Here is a 23,257-nt window from a genome sequence, read left to right as displayed (position 1 = left end):
GCCTGGGGCAGGGCGGGGAGGAGGGAGCGCATCTGCGGCCCTGTTGGGATGTGTGAGTGAGGGCCCTGTTTTGATTAGGAACAGAACTGGGGTTTAAGCCATCTCAGGCAGGCACCAGGAAGGCCTGGCTCACATCCTTCTCCCAGAGCCCAGGGTGGAGCAGCTGCCCCCCGCCCAGAGCTCGGGGTCCTGGAGTGGAGCAGGGGTCCCAGGGGAAGCTCTGGCGCGCTCTCATTCCCCAAGGACAGGGCAAGGCCAGAAGAGCAGGCACATGGTGGCTCCATTGTCATCTCGTCCTTGCCTGCCCTAGATAGCCTCACTGTCAGGCAGGCACATTCTGAGGGGACTGAGATGGCCTCAGGCTCCCTAGGTTGTGTCCCACCAGCCCAGAGCACAGGGGAAGAGGACACTGGTGCCTGCTGGAGTCCCAGCCTGGCTCTCGCGGGCCCGTGTGGCTCACTCCCTCCCCTCCCCTGCCCGGCCTCAGCCTCGCTTGCCTGGAGCTGGTCAGCCCGCCAGAGGCCATGGGCTGCGGGTCAGGGAAGGGAGCCCAGGGGAAGCCAGGTACTTTCATTGGAGATGGAGGCTAGGTGGGCAGGAAGCCCTGGAGGACTGACCGGGGCCCCCTATGACACTGACCCCATGTTCCCCCCTGTCCTGGCAGCAGTCCCCCCAGAAGAGCCTGCAGCGGACACTGTCAGACGAGAGCCTGTGCAGTGGGCGCCGGGAGCCCAGCTTTGCCACCCCTGCCAGCCTGGAGCCAGGCCTGCCCAGTGACGTGCTCTTCACCAGCACCTGCGCCTTCCCCTCCAGCACGCTGCCCGCCCGCCGCCAGCACCAACACCCACTCCCTCCCAGCGGCGGCCCCAGCGCCATCCCTGCCACTGGCAACGGATTCCCAGAGAAGAAATGTAAGCCTGGGCACTCTCCTGGTCGCCTGGTGGTTATCTGGGTCAGTTACCTGAGGGAGGGGACTGGGTTGCCTGTGAATTTCAGAAGTGCCTGATGGTTGGGCACTGGGTGTCACCCCAAGAGCAGAAGGTGCTTGCCAAGCATCAGGGAGTTTCCTGGGATTCTCCTGAGACCAGACAGGGTCTCAGCCCCTCTGGGTGCAGGCCTGAGGGCAGGGATTGCAGCAGCTGCCCCCAGCTCCACCCTGCAGCTCCCAGTTCTGGTACCAGGCAGTTTGGTGAACATTTATTAACTGACAGGACTCCCCCAAGTTTGCCATAGTGGGGAAGGTGCGTGAGACTTTTCCACACCTTTATTTGTCTTTAGTATTCCCAGGAGCAGGACGGTATGCGCACCACCCCCATCAGGCCACAAAATGGGGCCTGAGCTCCTGTCCCAGGCCTCTGCCACCAATGGGACTTCTCTTTTTCTTTTTTTGGTGGTGCTGGGGATCGAACCCAGGGCCTGTGCATACGAGGCAAGTACTGTACCAACTGAGCTCTCTCCCCAGCCCCTCCAATGGGACTTCTCCGTGCCTCAGTTTCTTTGACTATAAAATATCACCAGAGGAATCAGGTGCGGGAGGAGCCAGGCGTGGTGATGCACACCTGTAATCCTAGCTACTCTGGAGGCTGAGGCAGGAGGATTGCAAGTTCAAAGCCAGCCTTAGCAATTTGTCGAGGCCCTACGCAACTTAGCAAGACCCTGTCTCAAAATAGAAAGGAGAGGGCTGGGATTGTGGCTCAGTGTTAGAGCCCTTGCCTAGCATATGTGAGGCACTGGGTTCGATTCTCAGCACCACAAATAAATAAATTAATAAACAAAAGTCCATTGACAGTTTTAAAAAATACTTTTAAAAATATAGAAAGAAGAAAGGACTGGGATGTGGCTCAGTGGTTAAGCACTCCTGGGTTCAATCCCTTTGGCTTTTATGGGGTGGTTCCTGGGATTGAACTCAGGGTTAGGGTAAGGGTTAGGGTTAGAGATGCACAATCTCACCAGAGGACTGAGGGTAAAGCTCAGGGGTGGAGCGCTGGCCTCGCCTGTCATCCCAGCAACTCTGGAGGCCGTGGCAGGAGGCCTGCCTGGGCAACTTAGCAAGACTGTCTCAGAAGCAGTGGGAATGAAGTTTAGTGGTAGTGTTATCTAGGGTGTGAAGCCCTGATTTTGACCCTCACCACTGAAAAGATAAAAATAGATAGGTAGGTAGATAGATAGATAGATATTAGCGTATAGCAAACCCAGCATAACATCTAAATGTGTCATTAGTACTGAAAATCTACTGGCTGCTTATTTTTGTTGATAGTGGGTTTGGGGGATTTTGTTTTTTATTGTTGTGTTGCGTTGTGTTTGAGGCACTGGGGATTGAACCCAGGAATACTCTACCACTGAGCTACATCCCCGGCCCTTTTTATTTTTTGAGACATGAGCCCATTAAATTATCCAGGCTGGCCTCCATTTTTTTTTTGCAGGGAGTGGGGTGGTAGCAGGGTTTGAACTCAGGGGCACTTAACCACTGAGCCACATCCCCAGCCCTGTTTTGTATTTTATTTAGAGACAGGGTCTCACTGAGTTGCTTAGGGCCTCGCTAAATTGCTGAGGCTGGCTTTGAACTCGATCCTCCTGCCTCAGCCTTCCAAGTTGTTAGGATTTCAGGTGTGCGCCACCATGCCCAGCTGACCTCCAGTTTTTTTTAATGGAATTTATATATTTATAGGTGGACACAATATCTTTATTTTTATGTGGTGCTGAGGATCGAACCCAGTGCCTCACGCATGCCAGGCGAGCACTCTGTCACTGAGCCATAACCCCAGCCCTGGCCTCCAGAGTCACTGGCATATGCCACCAACTTGTTAGTGTTTTTAATTTTTTATTTTAATAATTTTGTGTATGTGATTCTAGGGATCAAACCCAGGACCGTGGTCGTAGTAGGCAAAAGTGTACCACTGAGCTTTATTTTTCAACTGATACATAAAGACATAAGGATTGTACATAATACTGGGGTGCCATGTGATATTTTAGTATACATGTGTCTGCTCTACCATCAATCATTTCTCCATGGTGAAAGCATTCAGTATCCTTTCTTCTAGTTTTGGAGGGTATATAGTACATAATTGTGATACAGTCACCCTGGTGTGCAGTACCTCACCAGAGTTTCTTGCTGCTTACAACAACTTAGTCCTTATTGGTCAGCTTTTTTCCATCCCACCTCCCCGCTAGAATGAGCATCATGAGACAGGTTTGCCCCTTTAGACTAGAGAACAAGGGTTAAAACACTAGGAGCCTGGACTTTCCAAACCTTCTAGGCCCGTGGGGTCTGGCTCCAAGCAGGACTAGTCCCCAAATTCCAGCCTTGGTTTTCCTGCTCCATACATGGAGGTCATAATGCCACCCTCCCTTCCGCCACCACGGCAAGGCTGTGAGATGACCCCCTGACCCCAGCTTACCCCGCACAGAGGAAGTATGCTGGGGACATGGTGCAGGCCTGGTCAGGCCCCTGACCCCTCTCTGCCTCATTATCCTCCTCTGTCCCTTCCCTTTGAGGGCTCCAGAGTCAGGCCCAGGACCTCAGCCTGGCACACAGGACTCGAGCTGCTGGCACGATGCTCCTGCCGCCTGCCATTCCCAGAACCTTGAGGCCTCAAGGCCTCTTCCTCTGCCCGTTATGTCAAATCTGACCCACCAGGTCTCCCCACAGTGACCCTGCCACATCTCAATACTGTCTATAAACTGGTGCCCCAAGTTTCAGCACGCCGACACTCCCCCCAACTCTAGGCTCCTCTGGCGGGCCCCCTCCCACTGCTGCCTTGCGGGTGTCTTAATGGCATCTGTGCCTGATGCCTCCACCCCAGCCTTCCCCACTTGACACCAATCCACTGGCTGTGCCCAGACCCAGCGGAACCTGATGACATCCTAGACCCTTCTCTTGTCTCACACCCACGTCCACTCTTCAGACTTTGGGGGCTCCACCTGAAGAATGGATCCAGAACCTTTTCACTTGCCCCCCCCCCCACCACCCACAGCCTGCCCGGTCCCACTCCTGGTCCCTTCCGAATCCCACAGCAGCCTCCCGCCATCTCGTCTCCCTGCCCCCTCCTCCTGCCCCCCGCCACACAGTCTGTCTACTGCCCTCCCTCCAGCCAGAGGGAGCCTCCCAGCCTGCCACGACAGGGTGGCACTCCAGATAACAGGGTAACAGCTTGGTCAGGACTCACAGGGCCCCACAGCCCTGTCACCTCTGACTTAACCTGCCACAGCTCTCCTCGTTCACCCTGTCCCAGCTGGACCTCCTCAGTATTCCTTAAACCTGCAGCTTGTTCCTGCCCGGGGATTTTGCCCTGGCTACTGCACCTGCCCTAAATGCTCTTCCCCAGATCTGCTCAAGGGTCACCTTCTGAGCAAGGCGTCTCCACCACCCTGTTAAAAGTTGCACCGCACAAGCTCCAATTCCCTCACCCACTGGAGGTTTCCCTCACGGGATCTTCTGATAAGCAGTGGAAAGTATTCATTTGCCTCTCACGTTGTGCTCAACTCTCCCCACCTAGCTGCCATCTCCGCCTCAGAACTTTCACTGGCTGATGGACGGGACCGGCCCTTGCGGCGCCTGGACCCCGGGATGATGCCCCTGCCTGATACAGCTGCTGGTCTTGAATGGTCCAGCCTGGTAAATGCAGCCAAGGCCTATGAAGGTAGGTGCCTCCACCCCACCCGATCGGAGCCTCATCTCCGCTGCACTAGAAGGATCAGTTGAGGGCCTGTGGCTTCGCAGGCAGTTGCGCCCAGGTCCCAGAATTGGGGAGCCACGTTACTTATTCACTGTGTAGTGTTTTATCTCTGCTCTCCAGTGACCTGGTGCGCTTCCAAGAAGAGGCCCCACTCCATCCAGCACTTAGCACTTGGCAAACTCACCTCTTCTCGTTCTATCTGAGGAATATATTAGGACTCCCATGTGCAGATGAGGAAACTGAGGCTGAGTTGCCACAAAGTTAGCTGTGTTTTGTCACCTGACACATGGGTCAGGATTGGAACCCAGGACTGCACATCCTCCAAATAAAAATAGGCATAGGGGGCTGGGGCTATAGCTCAGTTGGTCAAGTGCTTCCCTCACCTGAACAAGGCCCTGGGTTCAATCCCACACCACACACACACACACACACACAAACACACACAAAATAGGCAGAGGTTTGGCACAGTGGTGTATGCCTATAATCCCAGCCGTTTGGGAGGCTGAAGCAGGAGGATCATGAGTTCAGTATCAGCCTCAGCAACTTAATGAGACCCTGTCTCAAAATATGAAAAGGGCTGGGGATGCAGCTCGGGGGTAAAGCACCCTTGGGCTCAGTCCTCAGAACCAGAAAAACTGCCGAGGTGGGGTCTGATGACCCTGCCAGGGAGGGTGAGAGAAGGTGTGCATTGTGACCTGGGGACAATGTCAGTTGCTTGCCAGCCCCTCCATGGAAGTCAACTCTTCCATATCTACTAAAAATTTTAAATGTGCACACCCCGTTTGCCCAGCAATTCTAAGTTCTTAATAATTTTGGCTTGCGTGGGCATGCTAGTGGCACAACCTGTAATCAGTGACTCGGAAGACTGAGGCAGGAGGATTGAAAGTTCAAGACCAGCTTCAGCAACTTAGCAAGAACTTGTCCCAAAATAAAATAAGATGGGCTGGGGTTGTGGCTCAGTGGCAGAGCACTTGCCTAGCATGTGTGAAGCACTGGGTTCCATCCTCAGCATCACATATAAATAAATAAAAATCAAAGGTACAAACAACAACTAAAAAATATTTTAAAAAATAAAAATAAAATCAGAAAAGCTCAATGGCAAAGTGCCTTGGGTTCCATCCCCAGTACCAAAAACAAAACAAAGAAAAAAGTTAACAATGAAAATAAGAGCCAGGCACAGTGGCACATGCCTGTAATTCCAGTGACTTGGAAGGCTGAGGCAGGAGGATCATGAATTCAGAGACTCTCAGCAACTCAGTGAGACCCGGTCTCCAAATAAAATACGAAAAAGGGCTGGGGATGTGGCTCAGTGGTTAAGTGCCCCTGGTTCAATCCCCAGTACCAAGAAAATAAATAATAATAGATGAGCCACAGAAGGTTGGGAAAGAGAGATGAGAATAGAGCAGAAAGGCCCAGAAGAAGCCTGGCATGGTGGCACAGGCCTGTAATCCCAGCAGCTTGGGAGGCTGAGGCAGGAGGGTCTCAAGTTCTAGGACAGCTTGGGCAACTTAGCTAGGCCCTGACTCAAAAGAAAAGGGCTGGGGATGTGGCCCAGTATCAGGGCACCCTGGGTTCACCCTCAGCAGCACAGAAACAGAGAAAGAGTCAGGAGAGGAGGAGGACACCCCAGCTCCCTGGAAGCAGGGGAGGGCCTGCAGTGGGAGGGAGGGAAGGTGGCTCCAGCGCACTGCAGAGCTCGGTTTTGTTATTGTTCTGTTTTGTGGTGCTGGGCATGGAACCCGGGCCTCGTGCTAGGTGAGTGCTCTGCCACTGAGCGCCACCCCTGCAGTGTGTTCTACAGCGGTTCAGGGAGAAGGTAAACTGAGATGGGAAGAGGAGAAAGCCAATGTGGCAGCAGGGAGTGGCTCTGAGGAAAGCTCCTCCGGTCTTCACTGTGCTGTTTTAGAGAGAGTGGAAGAGGCTGAGCTGGGAAACCCTCCAGACCCAAATGGCAGCGTCCACCCTCTTCATACCTGGCACAAAGTCACCTTGTTTCTGATGCCCCCGAGTGTTCCCTTGCATGGCCGACCGTGGCTCACAGTCCAGTGATTAAGGACACTGCGGCCGTCACCAGTTCTTGCTGTTACAGAAAGAGAACCCAACAGTCGTGTTTAAGAACGCGCACGTCTCAGGCTGCCCTGACCCAAGTCAAGTGCTGGGGGCCGGGGACTTCGCTTTCCCTGGCGGCCCCATGACGTCCCCTCTCTTCACTGTGCCTCTTCTATTTGACTCTTTCATTTTGCTGGAATTTTGTAAACCTTCCCGGGAGGAAGTGGAGTAGTGCAGTGAGTCTCATGGACCCATCACCCAGCTTCAGCCCCATCCACTTTGGGCTACTATTTTCAGACCCTTTATTTGTTAACAAAACCAGGGCATGTATACCAAGAATGTACGAGCTCTGAATCTGGCCACTGCCCCGCAGTGTCCTTGAGCTCGCTTATCTGTGCCTTCAGTGCTGTGTAAACGGCAGTTGGATCTAGAGGCTTGACCCCCTCAGGACGGGATCTTATCGCTTGTGTTCTCATTTTATTTGGTTGGGTTTTTTGGCAAAAATCCATCCTAAATGCCCTCACGATATATCAAAATGAAATTGAAAATGTCAGACAGGGTCTGGGGGCGTAGTTCGGTGGCAGAGCGCTTGTCTGGCATGTACAAGGGCCTGGGTTCCATCCCCAGCACCACACAAAAAAAGAAAATGTCATGGAGGTTTGGGCAGGAGGTTTGTGGGGTGGGGGGCATGGTCAGTCAGCTGGAAGAAATGGGAGCCCTGCCTTCCCACCCATGAGAACTCAGCCCCTCTCCTCTCTCTCCCTCTCCCTGGCAGTGCAAAGAGCCGTCTCGCTCTTCTCTCTCAACGACCCAGCCCTGAGCCCAGACATCCCACCTGCACACAGTCCTGTCCACAGTCACCTGAGCCTGGAGCGGGGGCCCCCGACCCCCAGGACCACCCCTACCATGAGGTGAGGTTTCCTTGGAAACATCCAGTGACCCAGCAGCCCAGGTCCCTACAGGCAAGAGGTCTGTGCAGTGAGGAGGTGGCTGCTGTGGGTCACCCCCACCACTCCCTGGGCAGGAGGTCCCCTCGCCTAACAGGATGTCAGCGTTGCACTGGGGACCAGCTGTGGCCAAGACTCCTCGCCTGCCTTGTGGATCTCTCAGTCCACTGGCAAGGGCACTTTGCACAACCTCACACAATTATTTTACTTCCAACTTTGAAAAATGTTAAGTAGCGTCCCACAACCGCCCTACTCATCTTCCCCTCCTGGTCTCCTGTGTAGATCCCCAGGTGGCGCAGACTGGCACCCAACACCTTTCACATCTGCCCTGACAAGGCCTAAGCCAGGCTATATATGAGGACCCCTGCAGTGATTGAGGCCAGGCTCCGCCCTCTGGAGTCTGGTGGGGAGAGGACAGAGAGGTGTCTCGCTTGGCCATGGCACACGGGGCTTCTCACCGTCAGTACGGTGTGTTGGTTCTGGGAAGGAGGCAGAGAATGTAACGGCGCTCTGCCTGCGTGATGTGTTGACGTGCATCTGTTGGCCTCGCAGCACAGGGCCCCAGGTACCACACAGCACCTGTGTGCTCTGTGGGCAACGGGAGCCTTTTTTGAGGGTAATTTTGATTCTTGGGTGTTTTCTGCTCCACACACTGGCCCCAGCCCAACCTCCATGGAAAGTGGGACCCACTGTAAAGATGAGATGGGCACGCAGCGCTGGTGCTGCAGGAGCCATGGTGTGGGATGTGGCAGGACCTGTGGCCCCTGGGCTCACTGCTCAGTCACCTTGAACCCCAAGGTGACGACCTCCCCTCAGCCTCCCACCTCCCCCTGCAGGTCCCTAAGATAGAGAACCGTGGAGGAGGAGAAAGGGAGGGAGAGGCAGGAGGCCAGGCCCCACCTCTTTCGCCCCTGTGCAGCTCACCCGACCCCATCCCCTGCACCCCATCCTCTCAGCCTTGTGAGCCCATGGCACCTGCCCACAGGTACCTCCCTCAGACCTGCTCTAAGCAGGGAGGGAAGCCTCTTTCTCCCCTGCAGTGCCAGGCGAGCTCAGAGCTGGAAGAATCTGCAGCAGAGGAGGAGCCTCTGGCAATGGGGTTCAGATCCCAACACCAGCACAAGGGAGGAAAGTGGGTGGCGACACCCACTCCCCAAGCCCAGGCCTCCTCCTCTGTTTCACGTGAGGTACCCTCACAGGACAGTGGCTGAGACGCTTAGATTGCTCACAGACTGCTGGGTGGCACAGGGCTTGGCCCACAGCAGTGGGGATAGGGGCTTGTCATCATTTCCAACACTGTGGTTGGTCCTGACCATAGTAGGCCCTGTGTCCGTTTGTCTATCCTCCTCCTTCCTGTGCCTGGAACAGCGCCTGACCTGCAGATGCTCAGTAGTTGTTCGGGGGTGGACTTTTGTATCCCATGGATACAGAGAAGAGATTCTCCCAAAAAGTCCCAGATAGGGCCCATCCTTGGGGCAAACGCCCGCTTCAGGTGCCACACGGCTGACCTTGTCCTCCCTCTCTCCAGTGAAGAGCCACCCCTGGATCTGACGGGCAAGGTGTACCAGCTGGAAGTGATGCTGAAGCAACTGCACACGGACCTCCAGAAGGTGAGGGCCCGCGCACACACCTGCTGCCCCTCCCCAGACCCTCCTCCCCAGACCCGCCGAGGCGCCTGCCGAGGCCACTCGGCCCCTGTCCACCCTCCTTCCTGCTACTCTTGGGTCTAGGCATGAGTAAAACAGAGAAAGTGACAATTCAGAAGGCGAGGGAGCTCACGGAGACACTCTTAGACATTCTTGGAGAACAAATTGGTCCAACCTTTTTGGACAGCAATTGGGCAGTATTTACCAAAATGTAATCGTAGAGCAACGTGGTGGTGCACACCCATGATTCCAGCAACTCAAGAAGCTGAGGCAGGAGGATCACAAGTTCCAGGCCAGGCTTAGCAACTCAGTGAGACCCTGTCTCAAATTAATCAGTTAAAAGACTGAAGATGCAGCTCAGTGTGGGAACACCCCTGGGTGCGCTGCCCCGCTGGGGTGTGGGGAGTGTAACTGGAGGTCTGGAACTACATTACAGTTCAGTGATAGAGTGCTTGCCCAGCATGCCCGAGGCTCTAGGTTCAAGCCCCAGCACCACAAAAAAGAAATGTAATCGTGGATCTAATTGACCCAGCAATTCCACCTGTGGGAATTGGTGAGAATCTCCAGCTTGGGTACAGAGAGATCCATGAGCAGAGATGTTCATTGCTGCACTGTTGGCAATGAAAATGGGACCAGATGGCTGTCCATCAAAAGGAGAAGGGTAATGTAAATCACGGACACCCATGCAGCAGAATGGTCTGCAGCCAATTAAAACAGCAAATCTACCCCCTGACTGACGTGCAGGAGAAGGCCCAGAACTCCGGTGCAAAACACAGCAAGCTGCAGAGCTGTTTCCTAGAACTTTCTCATATTTTTTTTTTTTTTTTTTAGTCTTCTCCACACTGGGGAAGGAACCCAGGGCTTCACACATGCTGAGCAAGTGCTTTCCCCTGGAGCTATGTCCCAGCCCACTGTGCTTGTTTTGTTTTTAATTATTAACAACCACGGGTTAAGAGGGACATGTAGGGCTTGGGATGTGGTTCATGGTAGAGTGCCTGTTTGGCTGCACGAGACCCTGGCTTCCATCCACTGCACCACACAAAAAAAGGAGGGACACTAGGCGATGGCATTCCAAATGGACTGTCCCTAGGGTGTACAAGAATGAGGAGAGACAAGGCAGAGGAGACTTTTGTCTGTCATTTATATACTTTGAGGTCAAAATTAAAAAGCAGAGCATAAGGGCCTGGGGTCGTAGCTCAGTGGTAGAGTGCTTGCCTCACATGCATGAGACTATGAGTTCGATCCTCAGTACCACATAAAAATAAATAAATAAATAAATAAAATTAAATATATATATAAATAAAAAGAAGTAGAGCACAATGTACTCCTCCAGCTCAGGAATCACAGCGGCCCGGGTTCAAACCCTGCCCCACCCTTAGTAATATGTGACCTTAAGCAAGTCACTGGCTTAGCCAGTGTTCTGTCACCCAGGAAGAGCCTCTTAGAATAGGTGATAGGGCTTGCTCAGGCTGCCTCGCTATGTGAAGCTTGGTTCCATCTTCCAGAAAAATGAGGATAATGACCGTCCCCTGGCCCTTGGGTGGGGGTAGGATGAGGTGATGACAGTATCGCGATGCTCGTCAGTTACTCCCAGGCAGGCTATGTTCTGGACTTTGCATACCTCAGGGACCCCTCGGAGCCACCCTGTCAGAATTGAGGGAACGGGACCCACAGACAGGATGTGACGGGCCAGGGTTACTCAGCTGTGGAAGCAGAGCTGGGATTTGAACCCCTGCAACTGGTTCTGGCCTGGGCTCACAGATCCCCAGGGCCACTGGCTGTTCTGGGGGCTACCAAGGCCACCGGCCTGATGCCCAGCCCTCCCCCCTCACAGGAGAAGCAGGACAAGGTGGTGCTGCAGTCAGAGGTGGCCAGCCTCCGGCAGAACAACCAGCGGCTGCAGGAGGAGTCGCAGGCCGCCAGCGAGCAGCTACGCAAGTTCGCCGAGCTTTTCTGCAGGGAGAAAAAGGAGCTCTGAGGCCGAGAGGCCACCAGGCCCTGGCACCTTGCCTGCAGGCAGGCCGTGGGCTCCTGTCCTCCTCTCTCTTTCTGTAGGCCCCTGGTGGCCGGCATGACAGGTCACTTAGCCAGGCCTGGTACCTACTGCCCCCGCAGCTCTCCACGTGGACTCAGAAACCCCAGCTAGCAGTGGGGCCTGCAGGAGCCTCCCCAGGCTGTGAGTCAGGTCAACTCCTGGTCTCAGGCCTCTGCACTGACCCCCTGTGTCCCTGGGGTCACCCAGACTCTGCCTAGGACCCGGCTGTGGGAAAGTGAGAGGGGCTGCAGAGGTCAGCATCCAGCCTCCACAGCGCCCAGGACCCACACGCCAGGTTTCTTCACTGCACCCAGCAGCCTGGCTCGTGGGCAGAGCCCCTGCATGAAAAAATATGGCGTGAAATGAGTCTTTACCCCCACACCCCAAAGAAGCAAGTGCCCTCAGGGCGACAGACTAGGACCCTTTGGTCCCCAGTGTACTAGCTCCAAAAAGCATGGATGTCATCCCTTCCCAGCCCCCTCCTTCCACAAAGCAGCCAGGAGCACTTTCATAGAGTTTAAATTATTTTCTTGGAGGCCCTAGGATGGAGAGAAGAAATTCCAGCATCCAGAGGCCACTTCTTTGAGAGAAAAACTATTTGTACAAACAGGACAATTTATACGATCTTTTTCTATCAGTTCCTCTCCCACCAGAGGCCACATGCCTGGGCTTGGGTCCCCCAGGTCCTTCCACCTTTGAGCTACTGACCTGGCCGGGCCAGACCGCCCGGCTCTCTCTCCTCCCAGCACGACCAAGCCCTGACCAGCAGCCAGGCCTCCTCTGGGCTCCAGAAGGCACCCTGGGAGCCTTGGGACAGGGCTGGACAACAACAGCCTTCATCTCCTGTCTGGTTTCCTTTTCCTTCGCAAGCCCATCTTGCAGGCCCCCAGCGACGGCCACCCAGACACACTCACTGTGCTCCCCGGGGAGCACTCGCAGTGCGAACCCCAGAGACGCTGTTCTAAAGGCAATAAGGGGCAGCTGGCGGGCAGCCAGGCCAGTGTGGTACTACGCTGTTCTCCCAGGAAACACGAGTTCCTTTTTTTTTCCTTTAAAAACAAAAAAAAAATATATATATATATATATTTATTTTTTCATGTAGAGTTGCGCCAGAACAAGTCTGGATGGCCACAGTCTGTGGATTCCCCCAACCTCAAGCTGAGGATCGAGGCGTGTCCCCCATGGGCAGGGGGTCAGCAAGAGGACCCAGAGGGACAGTCAAGGTGGGGGGAAGGCGGCTTCCCTTTCTGGGAAGCACCAGGCAGGAAGGAGTTGGCAGCGTGGGCTGGGCTTAGAGCCTGAGCCAGGCAGCCGGCACTTGTCCAGAGAACCCCCAGGTTCTCTTCAGGCCCAGGAACCCGGGCAGATAGGCGTTTCTGGGACTGCATAGATCAGGCACTCAGGGAGGTGCCAGGCTGGAGGGGCGGGGGCCCAAGAAGAGGGTGTTCACTGCGTCTCCCTATGATCTGCCTCTGGCCGCCAGCATCCCCCAGTCTTGAGAGTAAAACCTCACCCCTGCCACCTCCTCTCCCCACAGCGGTGGCGAGAGGCCAGCCTGCCAAGGCCAGGCCTGCCCAGCACCCTCCCCAGCCCTGGCCAACTACTGTGATGTCTCCTTCCCTGGTCCCCTTCTCGGGGGTTCTCCAGACCCCCGCCCCACCCCCCCTCCTCAGACCCTAACCTGGAGCCTTTATTTTTTTTTTCTCATATCTTCAGATCATTCGATCATTTTGGGGACCTGATCATGCACATTGACAAGTGTAAATTATGATTTTGGTTTTATTTTGTTATTTTTAAAGAATTTCTGCACAACAAATCTATTTAATTTGAGGTTGGTGTTCTATCTGATGGCTGAGATAGTAGGCTTTTTTTCATGTTGATTTGATTCATTTGGTTAATTATTCTTTACTGTCTTTTTCCCCCTCCCATCCCTGTCTTGAGATTTTCTGGCATGTTTCTGGAGGTTTCAAAGGAAATAAATGTTTCATAGAAATGGCTTGTGTGTTCACTAGCTGGGCGGCCGCCCAGTCCACATCAGCCCCCTCCTGCCGGAAGCCAACCTCAGAATGTGAAATGACCCCAAATTTAAAGGAGTGAGATTCTGCTGGGCCTGGTGGCACACCACTGTAATCGCAGAGACTTGGGAGGCTGAGGCAGGAAGACTTTGAGTTTGAAGCCAGCCTGGCACCTTAGCCAGACCTTGTTTCAAAACCAAGAAGGCTGGGGGTGAAGCGCCCCTGGGTTTAATTCCAAGTATTGGTGACAGGGGGAGGGGACACTTTTCCTTTTGGTGCCTAGTCTTCTGTGGCTAGACTCTGCCTCTTTAGGCAGATGGCACATCCCAGTGCCAGCTCATTTGCTTTTTTTTTTTTTTTTTTTTTTTGTATTGGGGGGTTGAACCCAGAGGTGCTTTACCACTGAGCCACATCCCCAGCCCCCTTTAATTTTTATCTTGAGAGTCTGGCTGAGTTTCTGAGATTATTTGCATCTCCTGCCACAGCCACAGCCCTTCTCTCTGTGCTGGTGGAGGGATCTCCCTCTGCCAGCCGTCTAGTGGGCAGCGCGGGGTCAAGGCTGCCCCTTCTTCCTGCAAAGGGGAGGCAAAACATGGCTTCCCTTCCCTCCATGTGAGAAAGACAACACACCCTTGGGACCTCAGCCAGAGCAAGGCCTTCCTTTGGGGCCCTTCTAGCTGAGGAGGGGACTTGAACTTATGGTCCCAGATCTGCATCTGTTGAAGTTGGGTGGGAATTTGGATAAACTGATTTTCAGTTCTGGGAATTCCATGTGAAGATCCAAGGCCTAGCCTGTGTGGGAAGTCTTAGCTCTGCTCCTGTGGGTTTCACAAAGCCTCTGGAAGGGGCTGGCCATGTGGCGGGGTCTGTGCACCCCTCCTCGCCGCCCACTTACCTGTCATCTCAAAACCCATACTTCTCCGACTCAGGCCCCTCCCCCCAAGTATATTTTTCCAGAAGTGTGGGGAGTAGGTGGAGGGGAGAGCAGCCATTCCCACTAAGCAGTCTAGAGTCGACTTCTCCCTTTCTCCACCCTCTTCCAGGCCCCATCCTTAGGCCTTGCTGCCCTCCCCCCACCAGCAGGGGCCAAGGGGGGTGGGACCTGGAACAAACTGTTCTCACATCGTCCCCTGGAGCCAGCAGACACCAGCAGCTCCCAGCACCCCGCAACCCAAACACAAGGCCAGCCCCTAGAGCGCCTCAGCTGCACCCCGCCCGCCCCAGCTTTCCACACTCCTGGCCCCCAACTCACTGACCACCCACTCCAGCCAAGCCTCTGCCCAGGCTCTGAACTGCCTCCACACCTCTACCCATCTCCAGGTTTCTCTGCTGCTCCCCTAGATTCTGGGTCTGTCCCTCCCCCAGAGGTCCACACCACTGTCTTGTCCAGGGACCTTGCTGTCCCCATGTGGGCCTTCCTCCTCCCCCCTCTCCTGGGGCGTGGCCGCCCCACGCTCCATCACTCCTGGGTCCTCTCCCTCCAGACCCCGCCCGCCTCCCCGCCTGTCTCCCAGCGTGGCTGCTGTTTTTATTACTATGATTTCCTCCCTCACTAAATCTCTGTTCTCTCGGGGCTCTCTTCCCTAATTCCTGTGGCTTTCTCCTCATCTCTCGGTCCCGTTCTGTCCTCTTCTGATTCTCTCAATAAATTTGTGACTCTCAACCTTTCTCCCTCTCACCCCGCCTACCCCGACCCCAGTCCTTCTCCTCCTGTCCCTGGGTCTAAACACTCCTCCCGCCTCCTCTCCCACCTGTCTTCTCCCCTTCCCCACCTCTTTGCCCATATCTAGGACAGTGGGACTGAGGTGCCTCCCGACACCCCCACTCCCCACTCTGGCCTGGGAGGGACCGCCAGGCTCCCTTCCCCCATCCTCACTCCCGCCTCCCTCCTGCCTCCCGCTGCAGCTGCAGCAGTCCGTTGCCAGGGCAACCACAGCTGGCTGGGCGGGAGCCCCCTCCGCCCCATCCCCCTCTTCTCCTTTCTGGCAAGGCTGGGAGGAGCTGGGACAAAGCCAGAGGGAGGCGGGGTGCAGGGGAGGAGGTGGTGGTGGAGGTAGAGGCCCTGCAGTTGCTTCTCCCCCAAGGAGGCCCCAGCTCCCCTTCTTGGTGACGCCCCAAACCAAGCTGGAGAAGGAGGCAGTGGTGGGCAGAGGGGTCAGGCCCAGTTTAATACACAGAACAAGGTATTTCACAGCAGAGGCAGGCAATGAAGGAGACTCGGGTACAGGGAGGGTTCTCCTGGACTGGGGGGACCCCCAGACCCACCCCCACCTGCAGTCTCAATTTCCCTTTTTTAAACCCGAACAACAAACACACACAACCACAAGAAACAACTGCGCCACCTTGCTGCCCCCAAAATGGCCAGCAGGGTCAGCGGGGGCAGCCTGGCCTGGCCAGGCGGGGACGGGGAGCCGGAGGAGGAAAAAAAATGAGTCCTTTGCAGGTCTGTGCTTCTCGTCCCAGCAGGCGCTGGGTAGGGCCGCCTCGCGCCACGGTGCCCATGGCACGGCTGGCACCGGTGGGCACGGGGTGGGGCTGTCAGGGAGGGGCAGGAACAGAGTTCAAAACCATGGTTCACATCATGCAGTATCCACGGTGGGCACCAGGAGGGGGCGAGGGTGGACACCATGCCCACCCACCCTGGGCACAAGGGGAACGGTGCCCACCGTAGGTGGGGAGGTGGGACAGCTGCGACTCCAGAAGTGGGGGTGGGGTGCCAGGCAGGAAGCTGGCCTAGAAGGGTGCCCAGTGGACGCTCAGCAGTGCCCTTCACCCAGCCAGGCCTCACAGGACTCTTCGTATATATTAATTTCTTTTTTTTCCTTTTTCCTTTTTTTCTTTTTTTTAGTTTTTGTCTTTTTCTTTAGAAAAAGGCTCTGTCCATGCCCCTGGCTGGCATCACTACCCCTCGTGCCCGCCCAGAGGCGGGGTATGGCTTTGAGGGGAGCAGAAGCCCCTGGTGCTCATTTGCCAAGGGATGGGGGGGAAGGGCGGGCGCCACCCACCCACAGGGCCAGCATCTCACTGGCAGGGGACAGGCCAGCATCTCACTGGCAGGGGACAGGCGGCCCAGCCCCGGGGCGTCACCCTCTCCCCTCACACTGGGGCACAGGGTGGGGCGAGAGGCAGGTGGGCAAGCACCACCCTGGAGTCCGGAGAACCAGAGCCAGGCCTAGGTGAGGGTGATGTAGGCAGAGGCCTTTTCTTTCAGGTGCCGAAGGCAGAGGTGACAACTCCAGCTCCCTGCGGGGCAGGCGGGTGGCGGAGGGCCGAGTTAGGCACAGTGCGGGAGGGTGGCCTGCCCCTTCCCACCCAGAGGGTCTCCACCAGGTGCAGTTTTCCGGCCCACCCACCCCCACGTCGTCCCTTCTCTCACCTTCTGGGGGCTCCGCCATGGGGGGGCTCAGGCAGTACATGTGGTAACCCCGATCGCAGTCATCACAAAACAGCAGCTGGTCCTGGGGGGTGAGACCCGCCCAGCTGGCACCCTGGGGGCACGGGCACCAGAAACCGGGGTGGGGGGCTGGGGCAGGGGCGAGGTGGAAGGGGCTAGGGGAGGTGGCCCCTTCCCGAGAGCAGGCTCTGGGGCCTGCATCATGGGCCACGGGCAGACACCCCTGGGGACTGAGCTCAGGGTCGAGGTCTCTGGGCCTCGCAGACTGAGGAAGACGCTAAGACGCCCTGATACCAGCTCTGGGAGGGAGTTGTGGTTCGCATCCCAGGTGACCTCAGGCAGGCCACATCCCTCTCTGAACTCGGCTTCTGCTCCGTAAAGTGGGAACAAGAGCACCTACCTCGCGGGTGGTTGGGAGGTGTCAGAGATGAGGAGTATAAAGTGCCGGGCTCAGTTAATGGACACTAACAATGACAATGATGCGCGTTACTGGTGTTCCCCAGGAGCAGCTCTCTAGGAAAGGCTTCCGGCTCCACAGGCAAAGTGAAGGGGCCAGGTGGGGAGGGTGGCTGGGGTAGGTCCCCTGGAGGCGGCAGGCACTCACGTCGTTCTCCGAGGTGCCACACAGGCTGCAGGACTTGCACTCGATGCACTGCCAGCGGTAGGTCCGCACAGCCGCTGTCATGTTCACCGTGAACTGTAAACACGAGGGGTGTCCTGGGGGCCGAGGGGCAGGAATGTGTGGTTAGGGAGTCACTGTGATCCCGGGGGCTACTGACCCCTGTAGGGAAAATGGCTCTGACCCCACCCCTGGCTCATAAGACCAAGAAGAGCCTCAGTGGTCCACAGCCTGACCCCAGCCCTGCACACCCTGCTGGGGACCTGCCACACTCAACCAGCAGGACCTTGGCCCCCACAGCCTCCTGCCCAGCCACCACGGCAACCACACTCTGCTCCCCAGAATACCATGGCAACCGCATTCCATTACCCGCAGTGCTGTGGCAACCACTTTCTACCACCCACAACACCGTGGCAACCACAATCTGTTAACCACAGTGCTGAGAAGCCACATTCCATTACCCACAGCAGAGTGGCCAGCCAGGCCGGCTAACCACAGTGACATGGCAACCACGCTCTCAGCCACGACGCCATGGCAACCACCTTCCACAACAGGTCCCATACCTTGTTCCACAGCCAAAGCCCGTTACAACATGATGCCCCAGCAACCAAACTGTCGCCAACAGTACTTGCACTCCAGTGCCCCGGTGCCTACAGCCAGGGCCATGGTGCCCAACACTCATAGCCACTACCTCCAGTGCCTGACACCCCCAGCCACTGCCCCAGCACCATGACAACTACATTCCATTATACCAAATTGCCATGGCAACCATATTTCACTCTCCAGGATACCATGACAAGCACAATTCATTTCCCAGTGTGTGAAGCAACCTGTCCATTACACAGTCCACCATGGGGACCCACATTCGTCAACCACAGTCCAATGGCAAGCACATCCTGTTACCCACAGGACCCGTGCAGTAGCGATCCATCACTCCCGCGTCTCAGCCCCTACCCACAATGCCTTGAGCCTTCTCACTGCTCTACATGCCAGATAAGCATGTGCCACTGTGTGCAATGCCACGACAACCAGGTCCCATCATTCCACTGACCCAACTGTTCCCCGTGGTCACCATCACCTGTGTCAACTCCACTGCTCTGCTTAGCTGCAGCCCAGGGATGGGCTGGGTCCCCAGGAACCTCACTCCTCTGCCCCCATCCTCCAGGTCTGGACTCCTGGATGCCCCTCCTTGCCAGAAAACTCTAGTGAGGGTTGTCACCTGATCGCCCACAGTCTGCACAGGAGATGAGGTCCTCAGGACACCCGGTCTTCTTGGAGCCCCCCAGGCAGAAGTCACAGTAGCCGTTGGGGATGACGGTGCCGTCAGGCGCCTTCTTGGCTGAAAGACAGCAGGCCCGGGGTTCAGGTGGGGCAGGCGGGGGCACCCAGTCAAAGGTGGCTGCAGAAGTAGGAGTGGAGGGAGGCGTCCCTACCTGTGTGTTTCCTTTGTGCCTCGGGGACCCAGGCCAATTCTTTGTAAAACTCTGGGGTGGGGGGGACAGAGAGAGGGGCTCTCACCATAGGCAAGGCTCCACCTGCCCCCAGCCTCAGCCCCAGGGGTGGGCCCTCAGTCCAGGCATAGGGGAAGTGGAGAGAGAGGAGCTACCCTGATCTGTGGGCAGTAGTTTAAAAAAAAAAAAAGCCTGGGGAGGGGGGCAGATAATTCTCATCAGGACCCCAACTCTGGGCAACCGATGTGCCCATATTTATTTATTTATTTATTTATCTATTTGCTTTTGTGGTGCTGTGCTGGAACCCAGGGGCGCTGCTGCTACACCCAGCCCCGTGTCCTCTTTACTGGATAATAAATCTGGCAAGTGAATTCAGTCTTAGGAGGAGCCCCGCGCCCCTCAGGACCCGTCCACCGGCAACACCCTGAACAGGCCCTGCCCAGCTAAAAATCCGTTGGGTACCGCTGGCCAAGGCCTGGGGTGGAAAAAGACACCCGAAGAAAAACTGAGAAGCGCCCGGGCGAGCACTGGGCCTGCGAGGACGCTGCCCTGCCCCGCGACAGCTGGGGGCCACAGTTCCCTCCCCGGCTGGGCCGCGGGGTGGGGTGGGCACCGCAGTGTGGGGTGGGCACCGGGCGCCGCCAAGGGCTGCAGGTCACCCACCCTGGCCTCGGTCAAAGCCCAGCCGAGAGGAGGAAGGGAGGCCCGGGAGGGAGGGGATCATCTATCACCCCCTCCCCAAGCTCTAATTGAAACAATAAATCAGACCCAGAAATATTACGCCCGGCCGGGAGCGAGGGAGAGATGGTTGGTTGCCATGGCAACGCCAGAGCCAGCATCCCCCATGGTCGGTGGGGGAGGGAACCGCCGGGCTGGAGATTTTCCAGAAATGTCTGAGGGCCCCCACCCCCTCCCAGGCCGCCACCAGGCTCCTCCCGCCCCCTGCCCACCCGGGGCCTCACCACCCACGACCCAGCCTGGGGCTCACGTTTGTGGTTGTTTTTCCGGTGGAAGGGCAGGGCGTGGCGCTCGGCGTGCTCCTCCCCCTCCTCCTCGGCCAGGTGGGTGTGGGTGTAGTGGTAGCTCAGCCCCGGCCGGTTCTTATACCGCTTCCCACAGACTGGAGGGCAGGAGCGCGGGTCAGCCTCCGCCTCCACCCGGCCTCCATCAGCCTCCACCGGGCCCCCTCCCTGGAGCCCCATCCCATCCCCACCCTGGGACAGGAGGGCACCGCAGCCAAGCCAGGGGAGAGGTCTCTGGGCCACACTCACTCTCTCTCTGTCTCTCTCTCTCTCTCTCTCTGTCTCTCTCTCTCTCTCTCTCTCTCTCTCTCTCTCTCTCTCTCTCTGTCCCCCTCTTCAGAAGGACTCACTATCACAGACATACGGCTTGTCTCGGTCCTCCAGGGAAGCGGTGTCCTGGCGTTTCCGTAGACCCCCGATGCCATATGCCTGGGGGAAGGGTCAGGAGTGAGGGACCCCGAAAGCGAGGAGCCCTAGAGAATGTTCATCATTTGTGCTTGAACATCAACTTGCCAAAATACAAAATTCTGTTTTATGGGGCTGGGGTGTAGCTCAGTGGTAGAGCACTTGCCTAGCATGCAGGAGGCCCTGGGTTCTATCCCCAGCATAATAATAGATAATAATAATAATAAATAATAAATCTCCCCCAAGCAACTTGTGAACTTGCTAGTAATGCAGACTTGGACCTCCGAAGTTGGGTTTCCTCACCTGTAGTACAGATATGAAGACAATTTTAACCCACCACATGAACTCTGCTTTTCAAATAGTTTAATCTACATGAACCTCAGTTTCCTCAACTGTGAAACGGGTATAAAATCTCCTACCCCTTCAGACTGCTCTAGGGATTGAATGAGGTCAGACTTGTGGCAGGGGCTGACCACCATGCACACTCAATAAATGGGATCTGTCGCTGTAGGGACGGGGCAAGAAGAAGCTGTGGGGTGATACCTTTCCTTTGGCCCTGTTCTTCCTCCTGGGAATGTCATCCTCCAAGTCTTCCACCTCGAGATCATGTGGGAACTCCAGCAACTGCTGTTTCTGGGCACCAGGAGAAGGGCGATTAGCGTCAAGGGAATGGGGACCCTGATCTGCTGCAGACTGGGGGTCAGAGGGCAAGTCAGGGGTCTTCCCAAAAGTCAAGGAGGTCTGAGAGGATGGAAATTTAAGGAACCCAAAGGCCCTAGGGAGTTAGGGGAGGTTTCAGGGCAGGAACATGACATGCCAGGGAGGTAACAGGGGTGAGAGGAGATTACAGCTGGGGTCCCCAAAGGGCAGTCCCACCTGACAGTCCATAATGGTCTCCTCCTCCTTCAGCTCGACCTTCTTCTCCCCTGTCTCAGCACACAGCAGAGCCTCGAGGACTGGCCCTTCTGGAAGGCCACCTTCCTTCTTCAGGGGTGTCTCACAGTCTGGAAACAGGGTGCCAGGTAGAAGGGGTGTTAAGTGAAGAGATTGTCCTCAGATTGCCCAGGCTGGGGGACAATGGTCTTTCCCACACAGAACCAGCAACCAACACAAATATTCAACACATAGCTAGGGGAAGGATGGGGGCGGGGGACAACCACACACAGCCACACCCTCACATCTACTGAATACACTTAGGTCAGAATCCTGGGTACACAGAAACCCTTAGGCACAACACAGACCATGGGACGTGCCCAGAGCCTCACAAATACCTACATCCACGAGGGACCCCAGCCAGTCCCTCAGATACACTCAAACAGATCCATAACTACAACAGGATACACATAGACATACACAGGGAAGATGCAGACAGATAAGCTGCAACAGTTCAACCCCCAAAGGAAGGGTCACAACCAGACTCTCAAATACACCCAGACACAGCCAGACCCTAGATATATCTGGACACATGAGGAAGATAGATCCAGACCCTCGGATAGATCCAGAGACACCCAAAAAGAGATAATTAGACCCACAGATATACTTCACTCTCCATGGAAAACACACAGCCAGGCCCTACAGTCCACCTAGACACATACAAACATGCCCAGGGAGACTCTCTCAGATGGACAAACACACATAGACATACAGACAGCCCCAGCAAGGCAGTCAGACACAGGCAGAGACACAGACAGATGAGCAGTGCAGTAATCCTGAGGACATCCAGACACTTGGAGACACCAGGACAGAGGAAGAAAATCCACTGGAGTCTTTGATTTCCTGGATCCATTCAAGAAGTGCTCAGTCCAAACACTCTGTGGACCAGCATGCACGTGAGGAAATACACGTAGTAGGACAGACGAAGGCACCAATGGAAAGAGATCCCCCAGACATGGGGAAGCATCGGACCCCCACAGGAAGAGATAGCCCGATGCCCTGATGTGCCCAGAAACCTTTAGAGCTGGCTGTGCTAATGCACCAGACATGCCCAAGAAGAAATACACCGTTGGACACACCTGGAAACACCTAGAAATAGATACCCACCGATACACTCCACTGTGGATGGAAAATTATGGCCAGGCACTGACATATCTAAACACACACACACTCTCATGCACACGTGGAGATAAATAGCTGGATGCTCTGAGGCATCCACAGAAGGAAATACTGCCAAACTCAAATGCACCCCAGCTCCCAGGCAAGGAGATGTAGTCAGAGACTTGATACATTTAGACACACCTAACACACACCTCTATGTCCTGCATACCAGGCAGGTATAAGAGGAGACACAGTTGGAAGTTCAGTGACTCAAAGAAAGCTTGTAAAACCCAAGACTCCGGAGCAGACACCTCCGGCTATTCAGACACTTAGGAAGATAAAAAGCAGTGCTCTCACACACTCATCAGGGGGTTGGGGGCATTGATGGGGCCACAGCAGGCACAGGACGCAGTTCCACCCACCGATCTTGTACTCGCAGGGCCGGAGTCTGGGGTCCTCTAGGATGTTGAGTCTCCGTTTCTTCCTCCAACAGCGGGCGGGATAGGTGTAGATCTGTCCTGGGGCCAAACCTAGAGCAACAGGGGCGGTAAGAATGCAGCCCGGAAGCTGGGCTCCGCCCCACCCCTCCCTCCCAGCAGGTACCGGGCCCGCGGTGGGTCTTCTCCATCCAGATGTAGCAGTTGTTCTGGGCCACACCGGTCTGCGAGTCGAGGAAGGGCAGGCGCAGGCTGCGCTCGGCGCACAGGCGCGCGTTGTAGCTGCGGCAGTGCTCGATGGCCTCGCGGTAGAAGTCCTCGCCTAGGCTACGGGGCGAGGAGCGGGCGGGCAGCTGTCAGCAAGGGCAGGAGCAAGGAAGCCCAGTACCCCGCCCCCGGCCTTGAGCTCCCGCTGGTCTGGGAGGGGTAGACAAACCCCTGCAACCTCAAATCTCCCCTCCCGTCCCTCCAGAACCCCGGGTGGGGGAGGGGACCCCCAACCTAAGACTCCTGCGGGCCTCCAGCTA

At 55.9% G+C, this 23,257-nt stretch overlaps 2 protein-coding genes and 1 non-coding gene across 8 annotated transcripts in view; 2 read left to right on the top strand and 1 right to left on the bottom strand.

Annotated features, from left to right (window-relative positions):
* Positions 1–13,346, top strand: part of Sipa1l3 (signal induced proliferation associated 1 like 3) — a 235,067-nt gene extending 221,721 nt beyond the window's left edge. For 2 of the 3 annotated variants that reach the window (XM_071604088.1, XM_071604087.1), the window contains exons 18-22: positions 665–911; positions 4,497–4,640; positions 7,501–7,636; positions 9,201–9,282; positions 11,153–13,346. In XM_071604088.1, the coding sequence (XP_071460189.1) occupies positions 665–911; positions 4,497–4,640; positions 7,501–7,636; positions 9,201–9,282; positions 11,153–11,296 (753 nt within the window). In that variant the 3' untranslated portion in view covers positions 11,297–13,346. The remainder of the gene's footprint in view (positions 1–664; positions 912–4,496; positions 4,641–7,500; positions 7,637–9,200; positions 9,283–11,152) is intronic. The other variant, XM_071604089.1, reaches the window with a different exon arrangement.
* A 2,165-nt stretch (positions 13,347–15,511) lies between these two features.
* Positions 15,512–23,050, bottom strand: Dpf1 (double PHD fingers 1). 4 transcript variants are annotated; one of them, XM_027941401.2, is made up of 11 exons: positions 22,897–23,050; positions 22,716–22,823; positions 21,136–21,263; positions 20,803–20,892; positions 20,205–20,283; positions 19,821–19,952; positions 18,815–18,865; positions 18,601–18,720; positions 17,367–17,479; positions 16,745–16,856; positions 15,512–16,611 (listed from the first exon to the last, which is right to left on the bottom strand). In XM_027941401.2, the coding sequence occupies exons 1-11, from the start codon at positions 22,919–22,921 to the stop codon at positions 16,541–16,543; spliced, it is 1,029 nt and encodes a 342-aa protein (XP_027797202.1). In that variant the 5' UTR covers positions 22,922–23,050; the 3' UTR covers positions 15,512–16,540. The 4 variants fall into 4 exon arrangements, with proteins under 4 accessions (XP_027797202.1, XP_027797203.1, XP_071461286.1 ...); XM_027941402.2 differs by having other exon boundaries at positions 16,745–16,826; XM_071605185.1 differs by lacking the exon at positions 18,815–18,865 and having other exon boundaries at positions 16,745–16,826.
* Trnaa-agc (transfer RNA alanine (anticodon AGC)) lies at positions 20,396–20,467 on the top strand. The gene has a single exon. It is a non-coding gene; the product is annotated as a tRNA-Ala (tRNA).
* Positions 23,051–23,257: the final 207 nt, after the last annotated feature.

Source organism: Marmota flaviventris, chromosome 18 (assembly GCF_047511675.1).
Source record: "Marmota flaviventris isolate mMarFla1 chromosome 18, mMarFla1.hap1, whole genome shotgun sequence".
Taxonomy (NCBI): domain Eukaryota; kingdom Metazoa; phylum Chordata; class Mammalia; order Rodentia; family Sciuridae; genus Marmota; species Marmota flaviventris.
The sequence above is the reverse complement of the archived record's forward strand: the minus strand, read 5'-3'. Positions and strand labels throughout refer to the sequence as shown.